The sequence below is a fragment of the Ranitomeya imitator genome, chromosome 1, assembly GCF_032444005.1.
Source record: "Ranitomeya imitator isolate aRanImi1 chromosome 1, aRanImi1.pri, whole genome shotgun sequence".
NCBI classification, from domain to species: domain Eukaryota; kingdom Metazoa; phylum Chordata; class Amphibia; order Anura; family Dendrobatidae; genus Ranitomeya; species Ranitomeya imitator.
Window position 1 is genome coordinate 1,020,273,333 of NC_091282.1, and position 24,561 is coordinate 1,020,297,893.

Consider the following 24,561-nt stretch of genomic DNA (forward strand, 5'->3'; position numbering starts at 1 on the left):
ACCCGGATCAGTCGTCCTGGCCCCTTTGCAGAGAAACAGCCCCAAAGCATGATGTTTCCATCACCATGCTTTACAGTAGGTATGGTGTTTGATGGATGCAACTCAGTATTCTTTTTCCTCCAAACACGACAAGTTGTGTTTCTACCAAACAGTTCCAGTTTGGTTTCATCAGACCATAGGACATTCTCCCAAAACTCCTCTGGATCATCCAAATGCTCTCTAGCAAACTTCAGACGGGCCCGGACATGTACTGGCTTAAGCAGTGGGACACGTCTGGCACTGCAGGATCTGAGTCCATGGTGGTGTAGTGTGTTACTTATGGTAGGCCTTGTTACATTGGTCCCAGCTCTCTGCAGTTCATTCACTAGGTCCCCCCGCGTGGTTCTTGGATTTTTGCTCACCGTTCTTGTGATCATTCTGACCCCACGGGGTGGGATTTTGCGTGGAGCCCCAGATCGAGGGAGATTATCAGTGGTCTTGTATGTCTTCCATTTTCTAATTATTGCTCCCACTGTTGATTTCTTCACTCCAAGCTGGTTGGCTATTGCAGATTCAGTCTTCCCAGCCTGGTGCAGGGCTACAATTTTGTTTCTGGTGTCCTTTGACAGCTCTTTGGTCTTCACCATAGTGGAGTTTGGAGTCAGACTGTTTGAGGGTGTGCACAGGTGTCTTTTTATACTGATAACAAGTTTAAACAGGTGCCATTACTACAGGTAATGAGTGGAGGAAAGAGGAGACTCTTAAAGAAGAAGTTACAGGTCTGTGAGAGCCAGAAATCTTGATTGTTTGTTTCTGACCAAATACTTATTTTCCACCATAATATGCAAAAAAAATGTTAAAAAAACAGACAATGTGATTTTCTGGATTTTTTTTTCTCAGTTTGTCTCCCATAGTTGAGGTCTACCTATGATGTAAATTACAGACGCCTCTCATCATTTTAAGTGGTGGAACTTGCACTATTGCTGACTGACTAAATACTTTTTTGCCCCACTGTATGTATTTAATACACTGCCAATTTTCCAAGCTGTCCCACCTACAAAAAAGGAGAGGTCTGTAATTTTTATCGTCTGAACACTTTAACTGTGAGAGACAGAATATGAAAAAAAATCTAGAAAATTGAAATTGTATTATTTTTACCTAATTAATTTGCATTTTATTGACTGAAATAAGTATTTGATCCAATGGAAACACAGAACTTAATATTTAGCACTGAAACCTTTGTTTGCAATTACAGGGGTCAGACGATTCCTGTAGTTCTTGACCAAGTTTGCACACACCGCAGCAGGGATTTTGGCCCACTACTCCACAAAGATATTCTCCAGATTTTTTAGGTTTTGGGACTGTCACTGGGCAACATTGAGTTTCAGCTCTCTCTAAAAATTTTCTATTGGGTTCAAGTCTGCAAACTAGGCCACTCGAGGACCTTGAAATGTTTCTTACGGACCCACTCCTTAGTTGCTCCTGCTGCTATTTGCTTCGGGTCGTTGTCATGCTGGAAGACCCAGCCACTGCCAACTTCAATGCTCTTACTGAGGGAAGAAGGTTGTTGTCCAAAATGTTGCGATACATGACCCCATCCATCCTCCTTTCAATACAGTGCAATCATCCTGTCCCCTTTGCAGAAAGCATCCCCAAAGTATGAGGTTTTCCCCACCATGTTTCGAGGTTGGGATGGTGTACTTGGTGTAGTACTCATCCTTCTTCTACCTCCATACAATGCAAGTGTAGTTAATCCATGACAGCTTAGAGTGTTACTAATGGTAATGTTTGAGATTGTGGTCCCAGCTCTCTTCAGGTCATTGACCAGGTCCTCCCTCTTAGTTCTGGGCTGATTCCTGACCTTTCTCATAATCATTCTTACCCCACAAGGCAAGATCTTGCATGGAGCACCAGAAAAGGAGGATTGACAGTCATGTTGTGTTTCCTCCATTTTCTAACATTTGTGCCAACAGTTGTTGCCTTCTCACCAAGCTACTTGCCTATTGTCCTGTAGTCCGTGTCAGCCTTGTGCAGGTCTACAATTTTGTCCCTGGTGTCCATAGGCAGCTCTTTGGTCTTGGCCATGGTGGAGAGGTTGGAGTGTGTAAACAGGTGATTTTTGTACAGGTAACAAGTTCAAACAGGTGCAATTAATACAGTTAATGAGTCAGAGTAAGAGGACTTCTTAAAGAAAAACTCACAGGTCTGTGAGAGCCAGAATTCTTGCTGGTTGGTAGGTGATCACTTATTTCATGCGATAAATTGCAATTTAATTATTTAAAAATCAAATAATGTGATTTTCTGTCTTTTATTTTTAGATTCTCTCACAGTGAAAGTGTACCTACGATACAAATTACAGACCTCTCCATTCTTTATAGGCAGGAAAACTTGCAAAATTGGCAGTGAATTAAATACCGTATATACTTGAGTATAAGCCAACCCGAGTATAAGCCGAGGCACTTAATGTTGCCATGGAAAACTGGGTAAGCTTATTGATTCAAATATAAGCCTGGTATGCATTGCCCCCTCATCCCTGTCCTGCTATGTGTGGCTCCCCCTGTCCTGTCCTGCTCTGTGTGGCTCCTCCCATCCTGTCCTGCTCTGTGTGGCTCCCCCTTTTGAGTGCATGGCTCTCCCAGTCCCCTCGTTGTATGCATCCCCCCGTCCCACTTTGTATGCATGGCTCTGCTCCCCCCCATCCCATTCTTGAGTGCATGGCTCCCCCCATCCCATCTTGTATACATGGCTCGGCTCCCCCATCCCAGCCTTATATGCATGGCTCCCCCATCCCATCCTGTATGCATAGCTCGGCGCCCCATCCCATCCTTGTAGGCATGGCTCCCCAGTCCCATCTTGTATGCATGGCTCGGCTCCCCCATTCCACCTTGTATGCATGGCTTGGATCCTCCATCCCATCCTTGTATGCATGTCTCCCCCGTCCCATCTTGTATGCATGGCTGGGCTCCCCTGTCCCATTCTTGTATGTATGGCTTGGCTCGGCTCCCCCCCACTCCCCCATCCTCCCCATCATATTCACCCAACTCGCGCCGTCGCTGCACATCCCTGCATCTCCATTGTCTCGATGGCAGCTCTTCCTGTGCTGAGCGGTCAAATAGTACTGCTCATTAAGGTAATGAATATGCACTCCACGCCTATGAGAGTAGAGATGCGTGCATATTCATTACCTTAATGAGCGGTACTATGTGACCACTAAGGATAGGAGGTGCTGCCATCGGGGTCAACTGAGATGCAGGGACATTCAGCGATGGCACGAGGAGGGTGATTATGATGTCACAGTCGCCGGCTCCTGCCATTGCTCCACTGCTCCCCTTCCCCTCCGGCTTTTTGGAACATGACTCATGTATTAGCCAAGGGGGGCGCTTTCAGCACAAAAAAATGTGATGAAATTCTCAACTTATACATGAGTATATACGGTACTTATTTTCCCTACTGTATGTAATGCCCAAGCCAACCAAGGAACATGTTACCAGGGAGAATGGGAATAGAAACATCTAGTGCAAGGTTTACGGGTAATTCTTAAGTTGAAAAACCAAGAATAAAATATTGTGCTTATGGAGTTTGCAAGAACTGCAAATCAGGACAGTGTAAATTTTAATATGTATACCCATTTTTATTCTACCTCTGCAGACCAATTACCTAGCTTCTGATGAGAGCATAGAGGCTATTCTAAACACATCATTTAATTTGTCTTAAATGAAAAAACACAAAAGTGAATGAAGCAAAAAGCAAAAACATTGATCATTTCACACAAAACTCCAAAAATGGGCCAGACAAAAGTATTGGCACCCTCAGCCTAATACTTGGTTGCACAACCTTTAGCCAAAATAACTGCGACCAACCGCTTCCGGTAACCATCAATGAGTTTCTTACAATGTTCTGCTGGAATTTTAGACCATTCTTCTTTGGCAAACTGCTCCAGGTCCCTGATGTTTGAAGGGTGCCTTCTCCAAACTGCCATTTTTAGATCTCTCCACAGGTGTTCTATGGGATTCAGGTCTGGACTCATTGCTGGCCACCTTTGAAGTCTCCAGTGCTTTCTCTCAAACTATTTTCTAGTGCTTTTTGAAGTGTGTTTTGGGTCATTGTCCTGCTGGAAGACCCATGACCTCTGAGGGAGACCCAGCTTTCTCACACTAGACCCTACATTATGCTGCAAAATTTGTTGGTAGTATTCAGACTTCATAATGCCATGCACACGGTCAAGCAGTCCAGTGCCAGAGGCAGCAAAGCAACCCCAAAACATCAGGGAACCTCCGCCATGTTTGACTGTAGGGACGGTGTTCTTTTCTTTGAATGCCTCTTTTTTTTCTCCTGTAAACTCTATGTTGATGCCTTTGCCTAAAAATCTCTACTTTTGTCTCATCTGACCAGAGAACATTCTTCCAAAACGTTTTAGGCTTTTTCAGGTAAGTTTTGGCAAACTCCAGCCTGGCTTTTTTATGTCTCGGGGTAAGAAATGGGGTCTTCCTGGGTTTCCTACCATACAGTCCCTTTTCATTCAGACATCGACGGATAGTACGGGTTGACACTGTTGTACCCTCGGACTGAAGGGCAGCTTGAACTTGTTTAGATGTTAGTCGAGGTTCTTTATCCAACATCTGCACAATCTTGCGTTGAAATCTCTTGTCAATTTTTCTTTTCCGTCCACATCTAGGGAGGTTAGGCACAGTGCCATGTTCTTTAAACTTCTTGATGACACTGCGCACGGTAGACACAGGAACATTCAGGTCTTTGGAGATGGACTTGTAGCCTTGAGATTGCTCATGCTTCCTCACAATTTGGTTTCTCAAGTCCTCAGACAGTTCTTTGGTCTTCTTTCTTTTCTCCATACTCAATGTGGTACACACAAGGACACAGGACAGAGGTTGAGTCAACTTTAATCCATGTCAACTGGCTGCAAGTGTGATTTAGTTATTGCAAACACCTGTTAGGTGCCACAGGTAAGTTACAGGTGCTGTTAATTACACAAATTAGAGAAGCATCACATGATTTTTCGAACAGTGCCAATAGTTTTGTCCACCCTTTTGTATGTTTGGTGTGGAATTATATCCAATTTGGCTTTAGGACAATTCTTTTTGTGTTTTTTCATCTAAGACAAATTAAATGAACATAATAATACCAAACAATTTGTGTTTGCAATCATTTTCAGGAAGAAAATGATTATTATCTGACAGAATTGCAGGGGTGTCAATACTTTTGGCCATGACTGTACACATGTGAAATATAAGCTCACCTCTAGACTATTGCTGTTTTTATAAGTTACTTTTCTGTTTTGACTTGTGGTTTTCACTGATATGGTTTTCGTGTCAAATTCATCAAAAATCACCCGAATTGATAAATATTATGCAAAGCCCAAAATGTTTTTTCCCCCGTCTTTAACTGCTTTTACGTCCTTTTATCAAGAAATGTCGTACAGTGTGCAAAATGTCATAAAAAATGCATCAAAATGACTGGCGTAAATAAAATGACTCCAAGGGGAACTGGACTAGAGTTGTGCCAAATTTTCTAGAAGATGCAATTGATGAATCTGTCTAAAACATCTGGTGAAGCGACAGTAACATAAAAATCGGAAAAGTGACTAAACCACAAAAGACACACTGAAAAAAAGAAACAAATCATTTGATGAATTTGTCAGAAATCAAAAAGTTACTATTCATGCCACAAACTGGCAGATAAACAATGATGAATCAGGCCCCATGTTTCTATAAAACAGCAGCAAGGATGAAGCACATGTACTCATGTAGGACAACGTGTGTTAAAAAGTTTCACCTTGTATCACTTTCTGTCTCTGGGGAACTATTTTATTCAAGTGTTGGACTCCTTTAAATCTTTTATACAATAACTCATCTTGAGTTTTCATCTTTTTACAAATTCCAGCACTGATTTGTCTGGCCTTTCTATTTACACCCTTGGCCTGTGCTTCTGGAATAACATGTACCAAGAGCAAAAGTATTATTATCCTTTCGAGGCACAGAATAGAATACAGAATTGTGGTTAGTTTTTGTTCTGTACGCTGCAGTACGTGAAATGAGGATGACCCAAACTGAACCCCAAATGTCCAGACAGAGATAAGAGTACGCAGTTCAAATCTGGTATTATTCACCTTGGCATCCAAGCTCTTAGAGACATGTCCTGTCCTTATTTGTCCCTAGCATTTCACATGGTGAGAATGTATAATGGATTTTATCAACTAGTTCGAGGATATAGATACACTACATTTCCAGAAAACTTGCAATTGATCCTGAGCAAATGGAAAAGCACCTTAGCAGGAGTGTATCATTTGGGGACTGTTAATTAAACTGAACAATAATAGATTTCATTTAGCCATGAATACAGTAACACAACATATTTCCTCTCTTTGGTAAAAAGTCACTTGAATATACAGGTACTTAATTAGTCCCCTTCTGTTTCTGTATCAAGGAAAACTGAGAGATACCCAGAGGCTTAATGATCACGGTCGTAGAGAGCGTGACTGTGACCAGTCCCGCGAGGGAGGGGGATCCGCCGATGCCAGAAGCTATTTCACCTGGATGTGCATCCGAGGACGCGTATTCAGCTGAAATGTATTGCGGTGCAATCAGAGGCCGGCAGCTGACCTCAGCGTCTGTCGCTTACATGTTAAAGTCAGCTGCTGGCTAGAAACGGACACTGCACGTTGTGGGACTAGAGGAAAATAAGTAGAATTTTTTTTATTTTTTTATATTTGTTGGAGAAGGGATACAGAACAGGGACATTATCACTGGAAGAAGCTCAGGATGGAGGACATATATTGCGAGAAGTAGCCAAGGAGGGGGCTCAGGATGGAGACATTATACCAGTATGGGAGAGAGTATTAACCTTCGTCAGGCTGCATAATTTTACAACGTTAACAGGCTGCAGAGGTACAATTGTACCTTCATATATATTTAATTGGAATTTGGCCAATATATTCTGGACCAAAACTGCAGAGATGTCACGAAATTTCAGCCCTCTACGGCTTTTCGAAAAAAAAAAAAGGTATTGCAATTTTAAAACGGAATAGTTACAATTGTACCTACTCAGCCGGACAAAGGTTTTAATGAAAGGTGCCCAGGATGGAGAAGATTATACCATGATACCATGAAAAGGCGCAGTATGGAATATACATGAAGGGGCCAGTATGGAGGAACTTATTGCAGAAAAGGGCCAGGATAGGGGACATTAGGGGATAGTATTTCAGAAAAAGGGCACAGGATGCGGGACATATTACAGGAAGGGGCCATGATTGGGACCTTATTATAGGATAGGATTATTACATGAGAGGGTGAACACATATGTCTTCACTGGATCTGGAACACTACAGTCATGGACAAAAATTTTGAGACAAATATTAATTTTCCAAAGTCTACTGCTTCATTTTTTCTAATGGCAATTTGCATATACTCCTGAATGTCAGAGTGATCAGCTTAACAGCAATTACTGTACTTGCAAAGTCAATATTTGCCCAGAAAATGAACTTTAACCCCCAAAACACATTTCAACATCATTGCAGTCCTGCCTTAAAAGGAGCAGCTAACATCGTTTTAGTGATTGATCCATTAACACAGGTGTGGGTGTTGATGAGACAGGACTGGCGATCAATCAGTCATGATTAAGTAAGAATGACATCACTGGACACTTTAAAAGGAGGCTGGTGCTTGGTATCATTGTTTCTCTTCAGTTAACCATGGTTATCTCTAAAGAAACACTTGCAGCCATCATTGCACTGCACAAAAATGGCCTAACAGGGAAGAGTATCGCAGCTACAAAGATTGCACCTTAGTCAACAATCTATTGCATCATCAAGAACTTCAAGGAAAGAGCTTCCATCGTTGTCAAAAAGGCTCCAGGGTGCCCAAGAAAGACCAGCAAGCGCCAGGACCGTATCTTAAAACTGTTTCAGCTGCAGGATCGGACTACCAGCAGTGCCGAGCTTGCTCAGGAATGGCAGCAGGCTGGTGTGAGTGCTTCTGCACGCACTGTGAGGCGGAGACTCTTTGAGCAAGGCCTGGTTTCAAGGAGGGCAGCAAAGAAGCGACTTCTCTCCAGAAAAAACATCAGGGACCGACTGATATTCTGCAAAAGGTACGGGAGTGGACTGCTGAGGACTGGGGCAAAGTCATTTTCTCTGATGAATCCCCTTTTCGATTGTTTGGGACATCTGGAAAACAGCTTATTTGGAGAAGAAGAGGTGAGCGCTACCACCAGTCTTGTCTCATGCCAAGTGTAAAGCATCCTGATACCATTCATGTGTGGGGTTGCTTCTCAGCCAAGGGAATCGGCTCACTCACAGTCTTGCCTAAAAACACAGCCATGAATAAAGAATGGTACCAGAATGTCCTCCAAGAGCAATTTCTCCCAACCGTCCAAGAGCAGTTTGGCGCCCAACAATGCCTTTTCCAGCATGATGGAGCACCGTGCCATAAAGCAAAGGTGATAACTAAATGGCTCATGGAACAAAATATAGAGATTTTGGGTCCATATCCTGGAAACTCCCCAGATCTTAATCCCATTGAGAACTTGTGGTCAATCATCAAGAGACGGGTGGGCAAACAAAAACCAGCAAATTCTGGCAAAATGCAAGCATAGATTATGCAAGAATGGACTGCTATCAGTCAGGATTTGGTCCAGAAGTTGATTGAGAGCATGCCAGGGAGAATTGCAGAGGTCTTGAAGAAGAAGGGTCAACACTGCAAATATTGACTTGCTGCATTAACTCATTCTAACTGTTAATATAACCTATTGGTACTCATAATATGATTGTAATTATATTTCTGTATGTGATATAAACATCAGACAAACACTAATAAAAACCAGAGGGCAGCAGATCATGTGAAAATATAATGTTGGTGTCATTCTCAAAAATTTTGGCCATGACTGTACACCCCAATTTTTTTTTAATTATTATTTAAATAATGTAAAAAAGGTGTGGGACCCCTCTAATCTTGATAACCAGCCATAATAAAGCTGACGTCTGTGAGTTGCAGCATGCAACTGTCAGTTTTGACATGATGGTTATGAAAAATAGAGGGGAACCTACACTTTTTTTATTTACTTATTTATAGCACGGGCCCCAGCTGATAAATACTCCCATCAACTGGCGCCTGCGATCGCTGTTATCAGTCCCATTAACCGAAGCCTGTGGCCAGACGTAAACTTTTTACCTTTTTTCACAGCTGCTTACTCATGCTGTCAGATGACAGCATGAGAGCCGCAGTGCTCTGACCCGCAGTAATGATCTTACCGCCAATCAGAGCCAGTGTTTGCAGCGCTGTCATGCAGATGACAACGTAACAAACAATGGATGTTCCGGCCCCCCATTCATCTGAATGGGTCAGGGTTCAGGTATTGTTCTGGTGCCCAAACCAAACTTTTTTTTAAGTGTTCGGCTGAACCTGCAGGACCCAAACATCACTATCCACTATCTGTGATCAGAGCTGTGTATGTGAACAAAACCTTCAATAGCTAAGCCAGCTCCCTTCTCTGCCATAGCTGATGCATAGAGAAAGAAGGGGACTGGCTTAGCTATTGAAAAAGAGCCAATCAACCAGATCTACTTATTTTTTTTTTTTTTTAAGTGTTCTTGCCTTGACCCACGTTTTGCGATGAATATAATCCTAGAACTGAATCTCTGGAAAACCACACTCACCCATTCACTTTATAGCAACATCTTTATGTTTGAGTATTAAAAATATCTTAATATTTGCGACCTTTAGGTTCTGGTATTTAAAATTAAAAGTAGATTTGCTCTTCTAATCAGTCATCAATATTAGATCTACTGCCAGATCTTGTCCTCTCCCCAAAGAAGATCTCATTGACAGATGCCAGTGTTAGTTTCCTTAGTCAGTTACCGTCCCAGTTTTGTAGGTTTTGTAGTATCTGCGCCTGGTCTGGTTTAAGTGAGTAGGGCTGAGCTACTAGACTCTGCAATGATCTGCAATACGAGGCACATCCACTGCAAAGTCAAGTTTATAGGTGATACTGCCAAGAATTGGATCCCCACTGATTGGATACTAATAATATATCCTAAATACCAGGTATCATTATCAAATTGGTGAAACCCCACCTTTTTGCCATTATATTTGTATATCTTTCTCATAAATATTGATGCTATATGCTTACATCATATGCATAGAACTAAAATAGTATAGACATTTTAAAAAAGGATAAAAAATAGCAACGATAGCAAATAAGGAGAATGATGACAATGGCAAAGTGACTGAAATAAAAAAGACATAATAAGCAATACACAAAAAACATTTTAACCTGTAGGTGTCAGTATTTACACGGATGCAGAACAAGACCTAAGCTACATCAAACTCGCCGTAAGAGGTCAACTGCGTTAGTAGAGTTTATGAAGTAGTATCAAAATAATGACAACTAAACATCAAATGTCTTAAAAAGTCTACTGCAGATATATATATATATATATATATATATATATATATATATATATATATTTACTATGGGTCTGACCGCTGGGACCCCAGAGATCCAGAGAATGGTGGGGCACAATTCCCCTGTGAGAATGACGCTGTGGTGTGTATACTTGACAGTCGCTCCATTTACTTATACAGTATTGTGATGAAGCTTTTGGAACTGCCTTCCCAAAGATCAATGGAAATCTTAGTGAACAGGCCACCAACGATTATTCAATGGCTAGCTAGTAAGGGTATTTCTTTGGAAAATCCCATTAAACTCTTTGGCCATGATCAATGTAGTTGAAACAAAGGTGTATCAAGCCAATCCAAATGAAATAATAAATAAATAATAATCGCCAGGTATATATATATATTAATATACTAAGATATGGCCTATACACAAGGACAAAGAGTGGCTGACCACTCGGGATAATGGGTAAAAACACTACTAAAAGGAACCCAGAATAATAAAAACCTAAATGGATTGGCGTCCGAAACGCGCGTCGGGGTGTCCTGTATATTGGAGGAACGGACCTAACTAGGTAATCATTTCTTTTACTAACTAGCCTCACCCTTTGTGCGCTGGATTTTTCCCCATTCCTTTATCTTTGGTTATGGTGACGCTGATACAGCGTCCGTGCCTTGCAGTATATCTAGTGCTTTAGTGTACACCTCCTAGCCGTTGGGTATACTCTGCCCTATAGTACACCCATGTAGAAATCAGTCAATATATTAACTGTTCTATATTGATATATATTTTTTTATAGTACTATATGCTATCGGATACATCTTGCCATATAATGCTCCTGTGCATAACCAGCTAACCAGCTAGTGCATCAACATTTTCAATTTTTTCGCTATATATTTGAGTGCACCTTTATGCATATTAATCTACCTTGCCTTAAATAAACGCACCATTATACTTTATTAGTATACACATACATTTTATTTTTTAGTCACCTTTTTTCTCATAATCACACTTTATATGTTTTTTACACATTTTTTGCATATGTTTTTCAGCACATAAAATATTTTTCACTTATTAGGTTTCCACACACATATATATATTCTTTATTCATTTTTTATTATTTTTTATTATTATTTTTTTCTCACTGGTTATTTTTATCTATACATTTCTATAATTTTATTATTATTATTTTTGCTTGCCTATTGCTGTTGTAAAATGCACTGGTCTGAAATAGCTGTATATATAGACATATAGACTATATCCAGGGTGTCTTTGGTATTAGTCACATTGGGTTTTTGCGACTATTTAGTATACTCTCTATTTATATATATCCTTTTTCATTTATTTTTACTTGTATTGTCAGTTTCGTCCGTACATCATGTACATATATATATATGCTTTTTAACTCCATGTACAGGCACATTGTTAGTGCTACTGCCAAATTATTATAATAAAGGCTTATTTTTTTACATATTTGTCCTCAATATTTTTCCATTTAGGTTTTTATTATTCTGGGTTCCTTTTAGTAGTGTTTTTACCCATGATCAATGTAGGAAAAAGAGATGACACAAGATGACAAAACACAAATACAACAGAAAGCTATAGAAGTAATTTCTCTGATGACATCTGTAAAATCTTTTTCCATGCAATTTCATAAAAATATATGGGCACCAATTCATAGAAATATATCATGGCAGAAATTTGGTGTAAAAGGCTTTGAAAAGTTGTAAAATTTTTGCACCACAGAGTTGTGCAAAAATGTTTCGACTTTTTATCTTTTCACTCCAGTCTTGTCCAGCAACACCAAATTGGGTAAAGCTTGGGCATAACGGGCTGTTTTGACACCCACTTGTCTAATTCATGATGAGCTGTAGCATACCTTACCCTACAAATCTGAGTAGAACAAGATTTGAGGCAATGTACACGGTTTTAGACATTCCTTTTACTGAACCAGGTGAGTCTCACTCCAACATGCTCCATCATCAAAACCGGCATGAACAACTCCGCTCTTGATGAATTGGGGTCATGGTGATTTGGGCTGGATTCACACATATACCATTTGCGGAGTGTGGCAAGCAAAATCATCATAATTTATGCTAAAACAGTGGTATAAATTATGACTAAAATGTACTTTGTCCCTAACTGGAGTACATCCATTGCCACTCAGGGAATTTAGAGTATTTTACATCAAGAAGACTAGTGTACAAAAGGCCGGACTTGTTGAATCCAGGCCCATGTGTCATTGACCTGAAGATGTACAAACATTGATGTAATTCAATATGATGGGAACACAAGATTCAGCCCAAGCAAATAAGAACTTGGCTGCAGAAAACAATAAAGTCCTAAAATCTACCATGCTCAGTTACTGACTATTTCATTGCTTCTACAAGACAGCTCCACGACACAAATTAAAATGAAGCCAATTCCCAGTTGTTACATCGCTATCCCAACAGGTTACTTTTACAAACAATATTTAAGCAAATATATCCATACAACAAAATCCTATATGATTTGTAAACTGTTAATGTACTGACTGTGTGAAATGCAATCATAGACTTTAAACCATGGTCAACCACCGCGCGACCCATCAGTGAAACATTGTATTGTTCAACCATCAACAAACCAGACAGAACTGATAACATGGTAACAAAAATGCAGCCAACTCGCCAAAAAACAGCCTTATTGAACATATTTTCAACAGGCAATGGTAATCAGATATGATTATTTGTGCATTTTAAAACCGCAATAAGCTAAATGGACAGAATTGCCCGGTTAGGATGACTTTCAGCAATGTTTATGAGCAGCTCATTTCTTACAAAAGAAACACAATTTAACAATAATTACAGAACAAGGGGAAGATATCACGTCTGTTGTACCGTCATGCTTTAATGAAAGCAAAGAAGAAAAAAAAAAACCTACTTGAGATTGAGAGACAATGGTTGCTCCTTTGCTTTGACCAGATCTTTTACTTTAAACGTGCTGCAGCCCAGGAAACTCTTCTAGAGATGAAAAAGGAGAGAGAAATCTTTGATTAGCTCTGGAATGACATTATCGTTTTTTATTACCAGACGAGTGTACACTACAAAGGTGACCCACTTCACCATGGATGAAATGAGATAGCTCGTACTGAAGGTGAACCAGCCGTATGTTGAATCGCGCCCTGTACATACAGATGTAAGTTAGAAGATGTGTTGATTCTTATCATATCTTTCATATTATATCACATTTTCTGATGATATTAATACAATAAATCCTATACTCAAAGTCTCTGGACTGAATTAATCAGAACAACTAGACTCTCTAACATATTTTTATTCCTCCATGCTTGGCAACAGATCTTGTAAGATTCAATAACAATTGTGGACCTCCAAGGCTTCCTCACTTGCTATTTTATGCTGCCCAAGCATGGTTGAGAAAGACGGGCAGAAAAATTTACACTATATCTTGCTCCTGAACAGAGGGAAAAAATTCAACATTGGAAAGTTATTTTGTGAAGCTCAAATCTGATCTCACTTCTTTTTGCCCACAAGTTAACAATTTAGCTTTGCCAAAGATTTGCTGCATTAAAAGGGTTGTCCTATGCTTCTATATAGAGTGTATGGCCTTTCCTTAAGATAGGTCATCAATACCAGATCGGTGGGGCTATGACACAAGGCACCTCTGTAGATCAGTTGATAATGATGTCGGCGACATGTGCTAAGTTGTGGAGCGCAATTACCCAGCTCAGTCACTGTATTGTGGTCGCAGACGGGTATTTGAATAAATAGGGGTGGACCTGCAGTACCCCAGCTGAGGTTAGTATACAGTTACTGGAGGTGGGCTATTCTGCACATCCGGCCATCCCAACACTGGAAAAAGCTGATCAGCAGGAGTACCGGATGTCGCACTTTCATCGATCTTGTACTGATAACCTATCCTAGGGATAGACCATTAATATAAAAATACTGGACCACTCCTTTAGGTGGTATTGCTTATTATATTTTGCAACACTTGGAATCTCTTATGTTAAAGGGGTTTATGAATTGCATGCTGCAGCTAATTACTAGAAGTTTCCCTGATATATGCCTTAGATAGAAGCCTTCAACAGCCTTAAAGCGGCATATGTCATTTTAGGCTTCCAAGCTTACAACAAGGAAACGCACAATGCACATTGTTACAGGATGTCTCTGTACAGGCTGCACTACTGCATACAGCTAAAAGTTACATTGGGTAAATGAAAGCCTATTGATTTCTTTGACTAATAGCCGGAAGCGTTTCTGGACATTGCATTCACAGTATGAAATCAGCTTTATTCCTTCTGAGCCATATGTGTTCGATAACTGATCCGCTGTGGGATGCCCATTCATCTGATAAATAGTGGCCCTGGATAGCACAGTAGCAGGTGGCCCTTGCTGACAGCACAAGAATATGAGCACGTGTCTGCTCTAAAATAGTGCGCACACAACATGTGTGTCCATACCCTCATCCCCTTTTCTTGTCAGTATCGGCGGCCGTTAACTGTGCGATCTTGTAGACAGGACAGAGGGATCAGAGCACGCCTGCACTGACGGTTTCTGTGCTATCGGCTCCTGCACTGTAGCACAGGGCAATTTTTGCTAGATGTATTCAACAATATTACTGAGCTGATCCCGGTGTGTTTTACAGATCTTGGCAGCTGCTCTCTTCATGCTGACACACTGGGCTTCAGAATAGGGCCATCGCTTTATTATTATTATTTTCCCCACTATTTTAGAATCTCTAAGTAACAGGTGACTGGCACACTTTACAATGCGAGCACCTTTTTTGGTTACTGCATCCGTTCTGATTCCATTGGATTGTAAGCTTCGGTGCTTTGTCCGCTCTCATTCCTGCTTTATAGGCATGTATGCCTGCTACTTCTCTGACTAAAGATAAAGGTAATATAAAATAATGTTCCATAACCAGCGCACATAATTTATAGCAACCTGAGCATGTTCTGCCATTACTACAGCAGAAGCTGACTTACTGACATGCCAAAGATATATATATCTGAAGAACATATTGGAGGAATTTGTGAGCTCAGACCAACAGCGATTTCCTCTTCATCCGAATACGGCTTGCACCTCATTGTGGTATAAAAAACAGATTTTCACTTTTCGGACTATAAGACGCACTTTTTTCCTCCAAAAATGTTGAGGAAAATTGGGGGTGCATCTTATAGTCCGAATCTACCTGCTCTGGCTGTGGGAGGAGGTGGGGAAGCGGCGGAGCAGCGGGTCACAGGAGGAACCGGTGACTGCATCTATCTCCTGAACCTGCTGCTAAAGAGAAATTAATATTCACTGCATTCCACTTCCATGGGCATGGAAAGCAGTGAAAATTCATTTATCTTTAACAGCGAGCCACAGTGTTAGCTGCAGCTGCCAGCTTCTTAAAGCTGTCGGGCTTTTGCGTGAGCTCGCTACTTAAGGCAGTGAATACTCAATCCTCTCCACTTCCATAAGTGTGGAATGTACAGTGTGGGCCATTTATATGGATACACCTGGGTGGGTCATTTATAAAGTTGGATACAAAATGGCCGACTTCAAAAAGGCCGCTATGGTCACCACCCATCTTGAAAAGTTTTCCCTCACCCACATACTAATGTGCCACAAACAGGAAGTTGATATCACCAACCATTCCCATTTTATTTAGGTGTATCCATATAAATTGCCTACCATGTAGTGAATATTCATTCATTTTAGTAGCAATAGTAAAGAGCAATGAATACTCACTGCCCTCCATGCATGTAGTCCCGGCGTGGAGAGCAGTGAGTATTCCGGCAGCTGTCTCTGACTTGTAGGCAGCACATCACATCCCTGCCATGCGCTGCTTACAAGCATAAAGCAGCTGCTGGCACAGGAACAGGAAGCGGCGAGGGAGCGCAGGAAGGTAAGTAGGATGGTTTATGTTTTTTTATGTGTTTCTGATGGAGGCCATACATACTAGGATGGAGATGGGGCCAATCACACCAGGAAAAGGATGAGGCCATGCATATCAGAATGGAGATGGGGGCTCTGCATACCAGGATAAGGATGGGGCCATGCATACCAGGAGGGAGATAGGGGTCCCTGCATATTACAATAGGGATGAGGGGGCCGTGCTAACCAGGATGGGGCCAATCATACCAGGCTAAAGATGGGGCCATGCACACCAGGATGATGGAGCCATGTTTATCAGGCTAAGGATGTGGGTGCCATGCATACCAGGATGAGGGAGCCATGTATACCAGGATAGGGATGAGGGGGCCATGCATACCAGGATAGGGATGAGGCGGCCATGCATACCAGGATAAGGATCAGTGGACCATATATACCAGGATAGATACATTATTTTACTCAAAGATAACTGTGAGGGGTTACAGTGCCTTGCGAAAGTATTCGGCCACCTGGAACTTTTCAACCTTTTCACACATATCATGCTTCAAACATAAAGATACCAAATGTAAATTTTTGGTGAAGAATCAACAACAAGTGGAACACAATTGTGAAGTTGAACAAAATTTATTGGTTATTTTAAATTTTTGTGGAAATTCAAAAACTGAAAAGTGGGGCGTGCAATTTTATTCGGCCCCTTTACTTTCAGTGCAGCAAACTCACTCCAGGAGTTCATTGTGGATCTCTCAATGGTCCAATGTTGTCCTAAATGCCTAATGATGATAAATATAATCCACCTGTGTGTAATCAAGTCTCCGTATAGATGCACCTGCTGTGTGATAGTCTCAGGGTTCAGTTTGAAGCACAGAGAGCATCATGAAGGGCAAGGAACACAAAAGGCAGGTCCGTGATACTGTTGTGGAGAAGCCCTTTCTGTCTTCCTGACAGGAAACTGTCCCTGTCCCTTCAGCTTAGCTCCTCCCACTTTGGGCTAGTCCCAAACTTAATTCTAACTGTCCCTGTCTGCTACCTGTTTCTGGGCAGAATAAAACACCAACATCATTACGCATTTCACAGGTCCCATTACATATCAAAAAACTTTTGCAACAATAAAAATGTTCTTCAAGGGGGAACATGGGGAGAATTTTCATCTCCTTAAATAATTATGAACTATAACTGCCAAGTATGGTACCTCCTCATCAGCCTTAATCAGTAAAGCGTTTTGTTGGCATTGAACTCTGGTTGAAACATCCATTATTACAATGGCAATGGACACACATGTGTTTGACCCATCTTTATTATCATTCTCTGATATTGCTTCTGTTCCTTGCTTTACAGAAACATCAGCAGAAGAAATTCTTTTGTTAGCTATGGTTTCTGAACAGCACTGGGTAATTATTACATCTTAGAGAGTCTCACAGTATTATCCTATCACTTCTTGCTGCTAACAGAAAATGTATAATGGGGGATATTCACTAAATTATGATGGCTCTTAGACCTAGTTAATGGCATTTCAAGTGAAATGCAGGAAAATAGGAACAATTACTGCTATTTTGTGAATACTGTAGTTCACAAAAGAATACCTGATCACAGTGAGAGGAGTAGAATAGGAATACTTATTGCTGGTCCAAATGCTATTGCAAGCCCTATTTTGGGTGATTGTATAAAAGAGGACTGCCATTATTGTGTTGTTATACCATGGTTTAGTGCTAATGCCAGGCAGTTTGCATTATAAAGGTTAGCTCTTGTAAAGTGAATTGTGAAAAGTTATGTAAATGTTTTGTTCTATTTCCACTGCAGAATATAAACATTTTATTCAGAACTCAGACTAAAGCATTTTATCTGGAATGGCCCCTGTAGATACTGAAGGCAGTAGAAATTCCTGTTTTTTGTTCTAGTCAGAAAAATCTGACTATTGTTATTGTTAAAGAAAAACTGCACATTTAACCTGAAGTAAGGCAGAGGTTTGAAGCTTGTACACAGGTAACACAGAGTCCTCGTACCTTGCCCTTGTATATACACAACACCCTGTTAGTAGTCCAGGGATCCCCAACCTGTGGCACAGAATCCACATGTGGCTCGTAGGACCATGAGTTCTGGGATGTTTTAAGAGAAGGATAGAGTCTAGATCACGGGAAGTAATTATCCCCCTCTACTCCTGCTTAGTCGAATCACATCTGAAATACTGTGTCTAGTTTGGGGCACCGCATTTTAAAAACAAAATAAAAAAACTGGAGCAAGTTCAGAGAATAGATACCAGGATGGTGAGCGGACGCCAAACTATGTTCTAAGAAGAGAGGTTAAAGAATCTGGGAATGTTTAGCTTGCAAAAAAAGAAGGCTAAGAGTAGAATTAATAACTGCAAATATCTGAAGGTATGTAACAGTGTAGAGGGATTATCTTTTTTTTCCTCATTTGCACATCGAAACACGAGAAGCAATGGAATGAAACTGAAAGGGAGAAAATACAGCTTAGATATTAGAAAAAACTTTTTGACAGCGAGGGTGATCAATGAGTGGAACAGGCTGCCACAATAGGTGGTGGTGAATTCTCCTTCAAAGAAAGTCTTCAAACAGAGGCTGGACAGACATCTGTCTGAGATGGTTTAGTGAATCCTGCATTGAGCACGATGGACACGATGACCTTGGAGGTCCCTTCCAACTCTAACATTCTATGATTTTATGTCTGCATGATGAAGACCAGGTTTTCTGATGGTAGCGTTTGTGCATAGCCCCAAACAGAAGAGCAGATCAGGGTGCGCATTTACAGGCCTTGAAATTGGAGAGATAAAATAAGGAAGTGCTACGCTGGACATAGGGTGATACAACCAGATAGAGTGGGTGCTTGAGGCTGGATACAATTATGTGGTGTGACTGCGTGATTCAAACATACAGAAAGAGGGTAAGATGAGAACTCCTATATGCAAGTATATTGCCTTGATTTGAATTCTTTGAGTGTCGATAATGGGGGTTTTGGGTGTCACTACTGTGGTTGAGGAAGGAGCACAATGTCACTTCAAGGGGGGCTTTGGATGTGGTTTGCAGCCCTCTCTCAGTGCCGAATGTTCCTCTCAAAGTAAGAAAGGTTAGGGAACAGTGATGAGCGAATACATTCAGCACTATTCGTTACCTGCACAGATAGTAGGTATTCGGGTTATTCATTACTCAGCGAGTAATTAGGTATTCACCTCCGTATATTTGAGTGACCCGTCCAGCATGTTTGGTGCTTTATTTGCAGCCAATGAACATGCTGGGCTGGCTTGCCAATCACAGTAATGCCGACGCCATCTTTGTGATTGGCTGGCATTCCAGCATCATAGGGACTATTTAAAGGCTGCCGACACCATCTTGCGCAAATTGCAGCTGGAAACGGAATAGGGAGAGCGTAGTTTCAGCCGATGAACAGTGAAAAGAGCATAGGGAAAGTGATAGGAGGTTACAGTGAGTGCTATTTAGTCCAAAAAGCTCTTTTAAGAGCTGAAGATTTTCAAGATTAGTTGTTTGTTAGGTGGGGATTTAGTAGGGAGAGATTTAATAGGAAGGAAGGAGGGTGGGTGAAAGGCAGGCACCTGGGTGTCCTCATCATTGCAAGTACATGTTGCAGCTCTCTGCTATTTTCCACCTAAAATACGTGATATGTATCTAGCAGTTGTGCGACTCGTGCAATACAGGTACAGATAATCTTACATGACAATTTAGCTGTGGCAATAATCTTCATTGCTACGCATTTGGAGTGTGTTAGCAAGGCGATTGAAAAAAATCAAAATTTTCTATTTGTTTACAAAATGCGTATCTTTATCTAGCAGTTGTGCGACTGGCACAATAAGGGTAGAGATAATCCTATGTGACAATTTAGCAGGGGCATAAATCTTCATTACTCTGCATTTGGAGTGTGTCAGTAAGAAGATCTCCAAAAAAAGCCACACATTGCTAGGTACAGTGAATTGTACATAAGACCTTGGTTATGGTACTTGTGAAAAATAAAGCCAGTGTTTTTTTGTTTCATAAGCATAACACATTCAAGATGAGAATGGGTGATGTTAAGGGACGTGGATTTGGTGGTGCCCGCCAAGGCCATGTGACTGATCCGAAGGTGACTATCTCGTTCTAGGTTCCTGTCAAAATTTGGTCAGCACGCTACACCACTAATGAACCCACACAAGTGTGAGGATGTTGTCAGTTGGATGGCAGACAAAGGCTCCAGTGTGTTGACAAGCAGCACCACAAAGTCTTCCACACTCTCCAGTCTCAGTAGCCAAGAGGCTGGGCCTCTGAATTGTCAACCTGGTCCTTCTTCCTCCCACCATCAAGAGTCCCAGGAGACATATGACCCCCAATGCTGGCCACTCTGAGGAACTGTTTACATTCCTTTGTAATTTGTCAGGACTCTCAACGTGCACCATTAAAGAGAGTCATGAGGAGGTGGAGTGCAGTGATGCCCAAACATTTGAGGATCTACAGCCAGGAAAAAGGCAACTGTAATTTGCAGCATCTGCCAAACCAAGCTAAGAAGAGGCAAGAACACTGCCAACCTGAGCCCCACCAGCATGCAAAAGCACATAGCAGCCAAGCACCCCAGTAGGTGGGTGGAATGCCTGGGTACCAAATCTGTGTGTGAGGGTAAAATCACTGCCCCTTCCCCTGTGTTATAGCCTTCCCAATCTGCTTACCATGAAGCAGGTGCTGATGCCTCCTGCCCACAACCAGCGGTTGCACACAACAGTCAGCAACCACATCCTCTTCGTTGTCCCAATGCAGCATTTAGTTGTCCCTGCCCCAGACGTTTACTAGAAAGCAGAAATATCTAGCCACTCACCCACATGCCCAAACGCTAAACACCCACATTGCCAGATTGCTAGCCCTGGAAATGTTGTCGTTTTGACGGTACTTGATTCCCAGCCAACACTATTTTTCACAGTGTGCTATCCCCCGTTACATAAGAGCGTGTTACACAATATCAGCCGTGCTCTGGCCAACACAGTCACAGGGAAGGTACACCAAACCACAGACACGTGGATAAGTTCTGTGGACAGGGACAATACACTTCCCTGATGGCACACTGGATTAACCTGGTGTAGTCTGGGACAGAGTCAGAGGCTGGGACATCACATATCTTAGCCTCACAAAGAATAGCAGGCCCAACTTTCATCAGGGTTTCAGTCTCCTCATATTCCATTTCCTATCTCTCCTCCTCGTTCTCAGCTGAACTAGCCTCCCGATCACTTTCCAGTTGGGAAATCTGCAGTACTGCCTTGGCAAAGCAGAAGCATGCTCTGCTGTAGCTCATCTGTTTAGGTGACAAAGCTCACAACGAAGCTGAGCTGTTGAAAGGGATAAAAGAACAGACTGATCAGTGGCTCTCCCTGCTGAACTTCCAACCAGGTCTGGTTGTGTGTGATAATGGGCGTAACTTGGTGGCGGCTTTAAAGCTCGGCAAGCTGGCACACGTTCCATGCATGGCCCACATGCTGAACTTGGTTGTACACTTGTTTTTAAAAACACCCTGACTTGCCTGACTTACCTGACATAGTACGTTGTGTCAGCGCACATTTCCAAAAGCCATCGCAGGCTTTCGCCGGTCTAGCTTTGCTGCAGCAGCACTTTAATTTAACTTGTCACCGATTTGATTTGTGACTTGCCCACACGCTAGAGTTCGACCTTCTTGTGACCTGCCCACACACTAGAGTTCGACCTTCTATATATTGGCAAGGAATAGTGAGCAGAAGAGGGCAGTCTCTGAATTCTAGCTTCTCAATACCCATCAGAGTAACACTTGGCCCCCACACATAACAAATGCCAAGGGGGTGTGGATGCTGACCCACATGAGGTTCTTCAAAACTTTGAGTACTGCACAAAGATGGTGAGCACTGATGATGCTATTATGAGTGTAACCATCCTACTGCTCTGTCTATTAAAACGTTCACTGCAGAATCTGAAAGAGGAAACTGTAAATGCTGAGCAGGTGGCTATGGAGCAAGATTGTACAGTGGCTGATACCATACTTCCCAGTCTCACATAGTATTCTCAGGTCACATTGGTTGATGATGAGGAACAGGAGGAGGAAGATGAGGATGAGGAGGAACAGGGTTTTTTGCTCTGCACTGCAGAGGGGACTCCCAATCCCAGCTTCATGCCTGTCCAGCATGGATGGCCTGAATAGGAGGAGGCTGTGCATCGTGAGGAGGAGAGGAAGGTAAGTGTTGTTCCTGGTGAGGACACTGAACATTTGACTCTTTGCAGTCTGCTACACGTGGCAGAGTTCATGTTCAGATGCCTTTCCCAAGACTCTTGCATGAAAGACATCTAGTCCACCATGAAATACTGGCTGTGCACCTTTCTTGACCCATGGAACAAGGAGAAATTTGCCCCTCTAATGTTGGAGGCAGACATGCCATTTTCAATGCATGTAAGCCAGAGGGCCGTAGTGGAAGACTTGTTCAAAAGATTACCATCAGAAAATGCTGGTGGCACAGGTACTGGCTCTTTTTGCCCACAATGATTGCGGGGGAGGGCCACAAACACCAAGTGCAACTCAGGAGGGGTGAATGTCCACCAACTGTGCCATTTTCATGACAACGTCACATCAGAAAGTGCTATCTCTGGGTGTCTCTATGACGAGAGAGAAATTGACCAAGATGGTGAAGGACTACTTAAGTAACCATTGTCCGAGCGGGTTTTTAGTTCAGCAGGTGCAATCATAATGGATAGGAGCACACGGCTGTCAATAGATAATTCAGACAAGCTAACTCTTCTAAAATTGAGCAAGGGCTAGATTTCCTCCAACTTTGCAAGCCCTACAAATGACAGGAACGTTATGTAAATGCCGGCCAAATGTTTTTTTTTTAACTTGTCTTAACATCCATCCCTTACCATCCAAAACTATTTTGTTCAGGAAATCAACTCCTCCTCCTCCTCCTGCTTCTGCAACAAGTACTTAGTGTTCATCTATGTATACTCCACATTTTTACACCATTGTGTAATGGTGAAAGTTGTACTCTCTATCTCTACCTCTTGTAATAATTGCTAAGTGTATTGTGATGCCCCATCACGGCATCTTTCAGCTGGTCTGAGACAGACCCCTTGGCTAATTTTTTTAAACCTTTGCACATTGTACAATGAAACTTGCAGAAACTTGAACTCCCTATCTCTACCTATTGTAATAAATGCAAAATGTATTGTGTGGTCCCCATTACGGTCTCATTCAGTGTGTATGATACAGCCCCCTTGGGGAAATTTTTGGAAACCTTTGTACAGTATGCAGTGTTCAAATTTCTACTCTCAATCTCTCTATATTCCATTATTATACTTTTTTTTATTGTGTTGCCCTTCTCACGGTGTTTTTAAGTATGTATCTGGTAGCCTGATGTTTTTTGGGTCTGCACTTGGACATTTTTGAACATAAATGCATTAATATGCTCTACATTATTCTTCAGATTTCAGCCCTACACAGAATAATAGTATGAGTAATGAAACAGGCTTTATATATATATGCTGCTAGTTCTGAAATCTTACCTACAAATCCCTTTATAAATGGAAATGCGACATAATACCACTGTTAGCATATGCCATATACTGCTCCTACAGTGGGTACAGAAAGTATTTAGAGCCCTTTAAATTTTTCTCTCTTTGTTTCATGGCAGCCATTTGGTAAATTCAAAAAAGTTAATTTTTTTCACATTAATGTACATCTTGACTGAAAAAAAAAACAGAAATGTAGGAAAAAAATGTAGAAATTTTTCACAAAGTCAGCTGTCACTGCAGCCCTCCAGCAGTCGGGACTTTATGGCAGAGTTGCCCGATGGAAGCCTCTCCTCAGTGCAAGGCATATGACAACCCGTAGAGAGTTTGCTAAAAAACACATGAAGGACTCCCAGACTATGAGAAATAAGATTCTCTGGTATGATGAGACGAAGATAGAGCTTTTTGGTGATAATTCTAAGTGGTATGTGTGGAGAAAACCAGGCACTGCTCATCACCTGCCCAATAAAATCCCAACAATGAAACATGGTGGTGGCAGCATCATGCTACAGTGGTGTTTTTCAGCTGCAGGGACAGGATGACTGGTTGTCATTGAAGGAAACATGTGGACAAGTACAGAGGTATCCTGGATGAAAAACTCTTCCAGAATGCACTGGATCTCAGTCTTGGCTGAAGGTTCATCTTCCAATAAGACACTGACCCTAAGCACACAGCTTTTGCAAAAATTATTACATTTCTGTTTTTTTTTCAGTCAAGATGGGGTGCAGAGTGTACTTTAATGAGAAGAAAAGAAAAAATGAACTTTTTTGAATTTACTAAATGGC

At 41.6% G+C, this 24,561-nt stretch overlaps 1 protein-coding gene across 5 annotated transcripts in view; it reads right to left on the minus strand.

Moving 5' to 3' along the window:
* Positions 1–24,561, minus strand: part of INPP4B (inositol polyphosphate-4-phosphatase type II B) — a 1,184,089-nt gene that overhangs the window by 500,549 nt on the left and 658,979 nt on the right. For all 5 annotated transcript variants that reach the window (XM_069743998.1, XM_069744002.1, XM_069744000.1 and 2 more), the window contains one exon: positions 13,306–13,385. In XM_069743998.1, the coding sequence (XP_069600099.1) occupies positions 13,306–13,385 (80 nt within the window). The remainder of the gene's footprint in view (positions 1–13,305; positions 13,386–24,561) is intronic.